The following is a 10,865-nucleotide window of genomic DNA, read 5'->3' on the forward strand; positions in this document are numbered from 1 at the left end:
ATCAACACCTCAATAAAATAAAGACATTGGTGTTTGAGAACCGACGATTATCAGTCTTACTGTCATCGTTGAAATATCGGAAGGATCATTGAAATCCTTGTTGAAAATTCATGAAGCCCTAAAAAAAACACTATTTGTTAAATAAATCAATAAATTTTTGTGAAAACCAACGTCGCTTTAACGTCTGTGAAACAATGCTTTCCGACTACGAAGATATCATGAAACGTATTTTTACAAGCGTTAAGTATTGGATATATGCTTACGACCCGAAACAGAGATAGATCAATCAATTGAATATTGTGGCAAAGGTGAGCTGAAGCCGAAAAAACTACGTCACAGCGACTAAAAAAAAAAAAGGTTATGTTGACAGTTTTTTTCAATTATCGAGGACGGCGAAACTGTTAACAAGGAATATTATTTGAGTGTTATGCCTTATTTCGGCAAAGCTATTCGTAAAAATAGGGCCTTTTTTCTGCACCACGATAACGAACCGTCGCATACTGCATGTATTCTTTTAACCAATACCGAGCCGCAACCTCCGTGTTTGATTACTTTAGCTCCGTGCGACTTCTGGCTATTAGAAAAACTTAAGCGACCGATCCGGGGAACTATTTGGAATCAATTGCAGACATTAAGCGTTAATCGCTACGCGCAGCAAAAACTATTCCGTCAGATTAACATTCACATTCAGAAAAAAGTTTTACTATTTTTTGCTCATAGAAGTACTATAACTGAAAGTGTTAAACAGCTTTGTCCCTATTGTTTTTGCCAACTCAGTATATATATGAATAATTTTTATGAGAATACTAACATTTTCCTCCTTAATTAAACTCTAATTTCTAGGCCTTTCGTATGGATATAAGTAGAAATATTTGTGTACGTGACACTATAACTGCGACTGTTCCCATGTCGGAAAAATTCCAATCTGTGACACTTAACAAAGCCAAATCGACTTTTTATGAAAATACCATTAAAAATGAAGGAAGAATGTATAATAGTTTGCCGAATATGTTTTTTCGTGACAACCAAATAGCAGCGGTACAGAAAGATGTTTTACAGCCACTTGATTTTAAATTCATACCTTGGCGAATAGAAGCAAACAGCTTTCAAAGGACAACAATGCCTTTATCTAATGAATACTGTGAAGAATTGAAATCGTCAACGGAGGCATGCAAGAACTTTGAAAATCATCAAGGCACTGCCACCAGTAGCACTTTTAATAACAAAATTGCACTGAACGAAAGTTGTGTAAGTGGTCGTTTGGAAATTCGAGTTATACCCCAAGGTATGTCTACTTTATGACTATTATAAACCCTATTTTTCAAAATTTTTAAGCGGTGTGCGTTTTACTTCACCTTAAACCTTAATAAAAAGCATATAAAGCAAGGTATGTCTACTTTATGACTATTTGAAAAATGTATTAATCGGTGCGCCTTTACTTCACCACAAAAGACATTTTTCCTTTTATGACCATCCAATAAATAGTAGCAAGCCATAAATTCTGTTTTCTTGAAATTTCTGTGGATCTAAAAATTTTTTGATGAATGTAGGGGCCTATAACAGTTTTATTCAAACTTTTAATAACAAAGTGTTAAGCTTGGGTGCAACTAAATAAAAGGTATAGGTCAAACATGGTATGCGGATTAGATCAAGTTCGCAAACTATTTCATTAATATTTACAACAAAATCACATAGTATTTGCGAAAGCATGTCCATTTTATTCATTAAAATATCAAACTTATTGACCTATATAAATGCCACTATATTGGGGTAAGGGGGAAGCTTGGACTGATAGCATTTACATTGAGTCTTAATCTGAAGTATGCTCTAGAATATCTGTTACGCTGTTTTATTAGGATAACTCATCCATCGTTTAATATACCCGGGCTGATAGAATATCAAAAATGGTTAGACATACACGCAGCGAAACAAAACAAAAAAAAAAAATGCAGAAAGTGCTTTTAACAACTGCATTGCAAACAGTATTGGGTATTACCCGAACTCCCATACGGCTAATCAGGAAAATTTTTAGACATTTTACTTAGCTATATATTTCATAAACTTTTTTCTTCTTTTAAGTATAACAAAATCATGTTTAAGCAAAGCAGCTTTCTTTGTCACGAGAAATCATTACTATATCGTTGGCTGATCAAAAAAAGTCTATTCGAAAAATATCAGCTCAAATCCGTCTTAACGGTCAGTGTGAGGTTTTTTGGAAAAACGTCGTAAAGAAAGGAAGAAAACTTCAGGAAAAGAAATGCACTACGTAATGAAAATACCGTAACGTCACAACCAGTATAAAATACTGATTTAAAAACGCAGCGAAGATTAAAGCTGAGTTGCGGAAACCATTTAATAATGATATTTTAACTCGAACAATTCAAAATCAACATTAACATTAACAGTTTTGCATTCTTCATACTATAAAACATTGGTATTGGGATGCATTTCAGTACAAATCGAAATCAGTTTTAGTAAGAGGTTCAGTGAACGCTGAGAAATATTAGAATATTATAATAGAAGTGGAGGTACTCAACCTAGCGCTTCTAACAGAAAATGATCCAAGCCTTATTTTGTCGGATAATTCTGCACCTTTTTATCGCACTCGCTCAGTAAGTTAGACAATGAATATTTGTCACTACCATAAATTTTTTAAGTTAATTCGTTAATTTTGATATTTGAGGTTTGAAAATTTAAGGGAAATTAAGTATTACTTTATTGAATTGGCCATTAAGCGTCCATATTTAAATCCAGTAGAGAACGTAACGAAAATTATAAAAGAAAACCTCAAAACAATGTCTAATTTGACACAAAATATAAATAAAAAATATGATTCAATACATTAATCGCCGAATATTTAAGGTCTTTATACAGATCTACCCCAAAAAGAGTTAAAAGTGTTATAAACGGTAAAGATAAGGTTGCACTACAAATTAAAAAAGAGATTTAAGGCGATTTTTTTGTTACAAAACTTGGGAAATATGTGTATTTATTATTTTTAAACAAAGTATGGAAGTAGTATAATATAAAATAAAAATATCTACTTCTTTTTAATTGGCGTAGACACCGCTTTCGCGATTATAGGCGAGTTAACAACAGCGCGCTGGTCGTTACTCTTTTCGCTACGTGGCGCCAATTTAATATTCCAAGCGTAGCCAGGTCCTTCTCCACCTGGTCCTTCCAACGGAGTGGAGGTCTTCCTCTGCTTCCCCCGGCGGGTACCGCGTCGAATACTTTCAGAGCTGGAGTGTTTTCCTCCGTTCGGACAACATGACCTAGTCAACGTAGCCGCTGTCTTTTAATTCGCTGGACTATATCAATGTCGTCATAAGTCTCGAACAGCTCATTGTTCCATCGAATACGATATTCGCCGTGGCCAACGCGCAAAGGACCATAAATCTTTCGCAGAACTTTTCTCTCGAAAACTCGCAACATCGACTCATCAGTTGTTGTCATCGTCCAAGCCTCTGCACCATATAGCAGGACGGGAATTATGAGTGACTTGTAGAGTTTGGTTTTTGTTCGTCGAGAGAGGACTTTGCCATTCGGACAACATGACCTAGTCAGCGTAGCCGCTGTCTTTTAATTCGCTGAACAATGTCAATGTCGTCATATATCTCGAACAGCTCATTGTTCAACCGAATACGATATGCGCCGTGGCCAACGCGCAAAGGACCATAAATATTTCGCAGAACTTTTCTCTCGAAAACTCGCAACATCGACTCATCAGTTGTTGTCGTCGTCCAAGCCTCTGCAGCATATAGCAGGACGGGAATTATGAGTGACTTGTAGAGTTTGGTTTTTGTTCGTCGAGAGAGGACTTTACTGCTCAATTGACTTCTGAGTCCGAAGTAGCATTTTTTGGCAAGATTTGTCCTGCGTTGGATTTTCAGGCTGGCATTGTTGGTGGTGTTTACGCTGGTTCCAAGATAGACGAAATTATGTACGACTTCAAAGTGATGACTGTCAACAGTGACGTGAGGGCCAAGTCGCGAGTGCGACGACTGTTTCTTTGATATTTCGTCATGCCCTTGTTCACTGCCATACCCATTTGTATTGCTTCCTTGTCTAGTCTAGAGAAAGCAGAACGAACGGCGCCGGTGTTGAGGCCGATGAAATCAATATCATATAGACGATTGTACCCTCTCTATTTAGTTCTGCAGCTCGAATTATTTTCTCCAGAAGCAGGTTGAAGAAGTCGCACGATAGGGAGACGCCTTGTCTGAAACCTCGTTTGGTATCAAACGGATCGAAGAGGTCCTTCCCGATTCTGACGGAGCTTTTGGTGGTGCTCAACGTCAGTTTACACAGCCGTATTAGTTTTGTGGGGATACCAAATTCAGACATCGCGGCATAAATACAGCTCCTCTTCGTGCACTCGAAAGCAGCTTTGAAATCGACGAAGAGGTGATGAGTGTCGATTCTAATTTCACAGGTCTTTTCCAAGATTTGGCGCATGGTGAGTATCTGATCGGTTGTTGATTATCCAGGTCTGAAGCCACACTGATAAGTTCCAGTCAGTTTGTTGACGGTGGCTTTAATCTTTCACACAATACGCTTGAAACAACCTTATATGCAATGTTGAGGAGGCTTATTAGTTGGCGCAGATTGTGGGGTCTCCTTTTTTGTGGATTGGGCATAGCACACTTAAATTCCCATCGTTGGGCATGCTTTCGTCAGACCATATTTTACAAAGAAGCTGATGCCTTATCTTCTCTCTTCCTTATCATGCTTGTTGTTCTTCAGGCGGGTAATTGCTATTCGAACTTCTTCCTGGTCGGGATATTTAGCGTCTGCTCCATTGCCATCGATTGGGGAATCGGGTTCGCCTTCTCATGGCGTTGTATGTTCACTGCCATTCAGCAGGCTGGAGAAGTGTGCCCTCCATAATTTAAGTATGCTCTGTGCGCCCGTGACTAGATCACCTTTGAAGGTTCTACACGAATATGGTGTGGTCTCGAAACCTTTTGTAAACCGCCGCATTTTTTCGTAGAATTTTCGAGCATTACCCCTGTCGGCCAATTTATCAAGCTCTTCGCACTCACGCATCTGTCTCTCTCTGTCTGCAAATGCGTCTCGCTTCCCTCTTCAACTCTCGGTATCTATCCCATCCCGCACGTGTTGTGGTCGATCGTAACGTAGCGAGGTAGGCAGCCTGTTTTCTCTCCGCTGCGACACGGCACTACTAGTCGTACCAGCTGTTCTTTTGTACTTTTCGAAAACCAATGGTTTCGGTTGCAGCTGTACGTAACGAGTTTGAAATGGCGTCCCACAGTTCCCTTATACGGAGTTGTTGACGAGTGCTCTCAGAGAGCAGGAGTGCAAGCCGAGTAGAAAATCGTTCGGCTGTCTGTTGTGATTGCAGCTTCTCGACGCCAAACCTTCCTTGTGTTTGATGGCGTGCGTTTTTTGCTGCACATAGGCGGGTGCGAATCTTGGCTGCATCAAGATAGTGGTCCGAGTCGAGGTTAGGACCTCGGAGCGCACGCACATCTAAAACACTGGAAACGTGTCTTCCGTCTATCACAACGTGATCGATCTGGTTGGTGGTTTTTCGATCGGGAGACAGCCAGGTAGCTTGATGTATCTTCTTATGCTGGAATGTAGTACTACAGATCGATCAGCCTCAACCCATTTGGAGATGTTTCCTCGTGGAGGCTGAATTTAGCGACCGTATTGCCAAATGTACCTTCTTTGCCTACCCTGGCGTAAAAGTCGCCAAGTACGAGTTTGACATCGTGGCGGGGGCAGGTCTCATAAATGCGCTCCAAGCACTCATAAAAGGCATCTTTGGTCACATCGTCCTTCTCTTCCGTCGGGGCGTGGGCGAAAAACAGGGATATGTAAAGAACCTCGCTTTGATGCGGGTTGTGGCTAGACGTTCATTCACCGGATTGAATGATAGTATTCGGCGACGAAGTCTTTCCTCCACCACGCATTCCACACCGAACTTGCGCTGCTTTATATGGCCACTATAGTAAACGCCAGAAGAACCTACTCGTCTCTGTCCTTGTCCCGTCCATCGCATTTCTTGGACATCAACTACTCAATTAAGGGACCGGACATTCCAGGTGCATGCCATCAAATCATATTCCTTAATTCGTTTGACATAGTCGTCATCAAAAGGGGGGTCACTCATCTGAGGCTTGTTGTTACCTTTCATTGGGGTTGCTCAACCCTATGTAGGGGATATTTCGCCTTCTCACTGTAGCTCGCTTTCAAGCGGACGTTCTTAAGCTATCCAGAGCCAAGCTGCTTGAGCCATATGTAAAATAATCGTTTCTGGCCACTCCCAAGTGAATGGCGATCAGAGAACTTTCCGCACTTGCGTGAACTTCTACACATGACTCCATATTCCAATAATAATATTAGGTTGTCAAATATCTCCCTCCCGCCTTTTTGTCTTTTGAAAGTAAACAGGACTAAAAAAATAATAGAACAAATAGTTTTTTCAGCAAAATCAATTTTTTCTATTCAAAATAGTGCCCTTCTGCTTCAATACAGCTGTTTGCACGGTCCAACAGCATATCGAACGAGTGTTTTATCGATATTCGGGCCGGAATCTTCAAAAGTCCAAAAGTTCCAAGTGAAACAAATTCTTTGTGGGCAATGCCCTTCGAATCATAAAACCAAATCAGCATTGTCTTCATTTTTGACTTCTCCACACTCAATTTTTTGGGTTTCGGCTTGTCCTTCAGCACTCTGTCGTTTCGTTTCGGGATCATATTGGAAACACCACGTGTCGTCACCAATCACAATATTGTAAATAAAGGTTTAGTCCTTTTTGACTTCTTTAACGATGTTCTTCGAATGTTGGATTCTGAGCAATTTTTAGTCGTTAGTTAATTTGTGCGGAACAAACCGTGCACACACCTTTCGTAAGCCCAAATGTTCGGTCAAAATGCGAAAAATCGATGTTTTGGAGGTGTTGAATTCCATTTCCATGAATTTTAATGATGATTTCTGCTGATTTTTGATGAAGTCACGCACAGTTTCGATGGATTTTCCGGTGATTACGGATTTTGATTGGCCCACATGTTGATCGTCATTTATGTCCTCACGACCACTTTGAAATCGCTATCATCGCCATAAACTTGTCTCATCAATTTTCGGCAAAAGTTTTACCAATTTTAAAAAAAAATTTAATGTTGGCTCTTTGTGCGAAGCTCATTTTCGCACCGATAACACAAACATACTGACACTTAAAACGGAATAACCTCTCTTCCAATCGATGAAATATCATGAAATTCTCAGTGGACAATCGATAGACATAGCAGATTCTAACGCACCAATCGACATATAGTTGGCACCACCAGGGGGCGCTAGATTCCTTTTTACTTTGGAATGCATCTTGTATAAAGCGCTACAGAGCTCATGTCTGGCAATACTATATATCTTCGAAAGGTCTCGACATAACCTACAAAACGACGCTATGCTTGATTAGTTTGGATATTGCGTTCAACAGTTATAGACATGTAAGCATGGAGTTCACTAACGTCGAAATTCGCGCTGTTTTAAAGTATTCCTTCGTTAAAGCTATGGTCTATGTAAGATTACCTCTTCGGCAATAAAATAAAAAAGGTTTGTGTATGCCAATGTCATACGCACATAGTTATGTCTGCATATATGAGCAGCGCGCACGTGTTACTATTGATAAGTGGTAATATGATTTGAATTCGCGAAAGCGAACATAAACACATACATATGTACATATGGTCATGAAACATGTGATATATAGATAAGTTTTGAATGATAAAATATACGATTTATGTACATTTATCTTGCAATGTATTTAATTTTTTAATATTTTATGATAATTTGTTATATACATATGTAATGAAGTATAGACATAAGTATGTATATGGATATCAAGCATAGGAAATAAAACCCATGCTCAGCTCTGTTCAAACGCAACTGAGATATCCTAACCTCTTGCAGAGCTGGCAGTGGTGAAACTCTCTCATCTCGACCGAGTTAGAAAAAAATATGATATACATTCTTTGTCACAACACGTGGGCAATGGGATAGATACCGATAGTTGAAGAGGGAAGCGAGACACATTTGCAGATAGAAAATGAGAGAGGCAGAAATGCGTGAGAATAAAGAGCTTAATAAGATGGCCGATAGAGGTAGTGCTCGAAAATTCTAGGAAAAAATGCGGTGACTAACAGAAGGTTTCAAAACCGGAGCATAATCTTGTAGAGGTGATCTAGTAACCGATGCCCAGAGCATACTAAATTATCAAGGGAACACTTTTCCAGCCTGCTGAATGGCATAACACTAAAAAATGTCGAACCCGACTCCGATGGAGCAAATATTCCATTGCCCGACCATGAAGAAGTTCGAATAGCAATTACCCGTCTGAAAAATAATAAAAGCGATAATCCTATCGAGCGGATTATGTGGAAGATTACAGCCCACCATTAACAAATTGATTGGACCTTATAAGAGTGGCTTTAGACCTGGCAAATCAGCAGCTTACCAGATATTCACCATGCGCCAAATCTTGAAAAGAGGATCCACACACCACCGTCGATTTTAAAGCAGCTTCTGATAGCGCGAAAAGGTGCTGCCTCTATGCCGTGGTGCCTGAATTCCGTATACCCGCAAAACTAATACGGCTGTATAAAGTGACGTTGAACAATACCAGAAGCTCAGTTCGGATCGGGAATAATATCTCCGAGTCGTTCGATACCAAACGAGGTTTCAGACAAGGCGACCCCATATCGTGCGACTTATACAATCTGCTGCAGGAGAAAAGAATTCGAGCTGCAGACCTTAATCGAGCAGGTACAATCTTTCATAAGAGTGTACAGCTGCTGGAGTATGCCGATAATATTGACATCATTGGCCTAAACACCCGAAACAAAACAAATTGGTCTGGTGGTGAACGAGGAAAGACGAAATATCTGATGCTATAAAACAAACAGTCGCTAACATAACTTCGAAGATGTATATATTTTTGTCTATCTTGGAACCAGCATTAACAGCAACAATAATGTCAGCCTCGAAATCCAACGCAGAATAACCCTTGCCAACAGGTGTCACTTCGGACTAAGTAGGCAATTGAGAAGTAAAGAGCTCTCTCGACGAACAAAAAACAAACTCTCCTGGTTCCCGTTCTGCTATATGGTGAAGAGGCATGGATGATAACAACATGATGAGTCGACGGTACGCGTTTACGAAAAAAGGTTCTGTGGAGGATATATGGTTCTTTGCGTATTGGCAACTATTCAGCGTTACCGCAGTCGAAGGAACGATGAAAAATACAACATAAACGACGACATTGATATAGTTTAGCGTATTACGACACAGCGGCTGCGCTAGTTAGATCATGACTTCCCAATGGATCAAAACGCTCCAGCTCTGAAAGTTGTACCGACGCGGTACCCGTCGGTGGAAGCAGAAGAAGAGGAAGATCTCCACTCCGTCGGAGAGATCAGGTGGAGAAGGACGCTTGGTATGTTGAATAGACGAAAAATTGCGAAAAGAAGTATCTTCTGGCGCGCTGTTGCAAACTCGGATATAACCGCGTAAGCGGTGCATACGCCAATAAAAAATAATATAATTGTTTTCCGCGAGCAAGTATTTTTTACTTTTACAAGTTATTCAAAGACTGATCATCAGCAAGTCAACAAAATTAAGGAATTGGTGCTTGAGAACCGACAGTTAACAGTCAGAGATCTTAGTGGCGTCCCTGGAATATTGAAGACAGCAGTGAAATCCATTTTGAAAGATCCTTTGGGCCTAAAGAGACTGAAAGCATGATTGGTCGGCCGATTATCGCGGCAAAGATGAGCTGAATCCGAAAAAGTCATAGCAGCTCAAAAAACAAGGTTATGTTGACAGTTTTCTTCGATTATCGAAGTGTAGTGCACTCCGAACTCCTTCCAACCAGCTAATATTTAAACAAGGAATACTATTTCGTAAAAAGACGCCGGAATTATGGGTCAAGAGCATTTGGTTTTTGCACCATGTAAACGCACCGTCGCATACAGCAGTTTTCGCCAAATACAGGAATTGTCCGGAAAGACTGAGTCGATTTAAAAAAATTATTGAATCAATCGAATCACCTTCAGAGCCCATGTGCATGCTGCTTGGATCAGCTCTGTCGTTTAAAATTAAACTAAAAATTATTAATTAAAATTGCCTTTCTTCTCGGGGAGATGCTCAAAGATCCATGACTCGTCACTTGTGATTATATTATTCAAAAATTGGGGGTCACTTTTACACATGCTCAAATTTTCTTGGCACGCTTCCGTTCGCAGCAATTTCTGGTTGAATACTTTTGGGGCTATCTTCACGCAAACCTTGCGTATGTTCAAGTTCTCCGTCACAAAGTCACGAACTACAGATTTTGATTAGTTTAACATCTGCGCGATTTAAAGAGTGCTTAGCAGACAGTCTAAGTTTTTCGAAATCGCAGGTATCCCAACACGGTCTTCATCAGCGACTTCTTTCCGGCCTTCCATAAAGGCCTGTTGCCACCGAAATACACCAATACACCAAACGTCTCTATCGCAGATTTACTCAGTTTCACACAGAATTAAATCGCGTACCTCTGCTCCAACGAACGTTCGTTAGCTTGGAAAATACGGTACAGGCTAAATCATCAAAATATACAGTGCTGAATTTCGTCAGTTTTTCAAACCCATGTATAGTGACGACATTAATATTTTACTGAAATATATTTTACATACAGTCATCGACTAAAACTCGCTCTGTGTAGACGTGTTTCGGCTTATCTTTTGCGCATTTCGCATAGCACACAACCGTCTTACGTGCACGTGTTTGCTTAGTAAATCTCTGTTTTATTATTATACCGCATATCGTTTTTCCTACAAGTGTTTTCTAAACAAGTGAAT

General features: G+C 40.0%; 1 protein-coding gene across 1 annotated transcript in view; it reads left to right on the forward strand.

The window, feature by feature from the left end:
• Positions 1–843: 843 nt before the first annotated feature.
• Positions 844–10,865, forward strand: part of LOC108975497 — a gene marked incomplete at its 5' end in the record, with an annotated part of 56,270 nt that continues 46,248 nt past the window's right edge. The window contains 1 exon segment of the mRNA XM_018944005.1: positions 844–1,285. Within this exon segment, the coding sequence (XP_018799550.1) occupies positions 853–1,285 (433 nt within the window).

Source organism: Bactrocera latifrons, unplaced genomic scaffold (assembly GCF_001853355.1).
Source record: "Bactrocera latifrons isolate USDA-ARS-PBARC rearing strain unplaced genomic scaffold, ASM185335v1 scaffold_659, whole genome shotgun sequence".
NCBI classification, from domain to species: Eukaryota; Metazoa; Arthropoda; class Insecta; order Diptera; family Tephritidae; genus Bactrocera; species Bactrocera latifrons.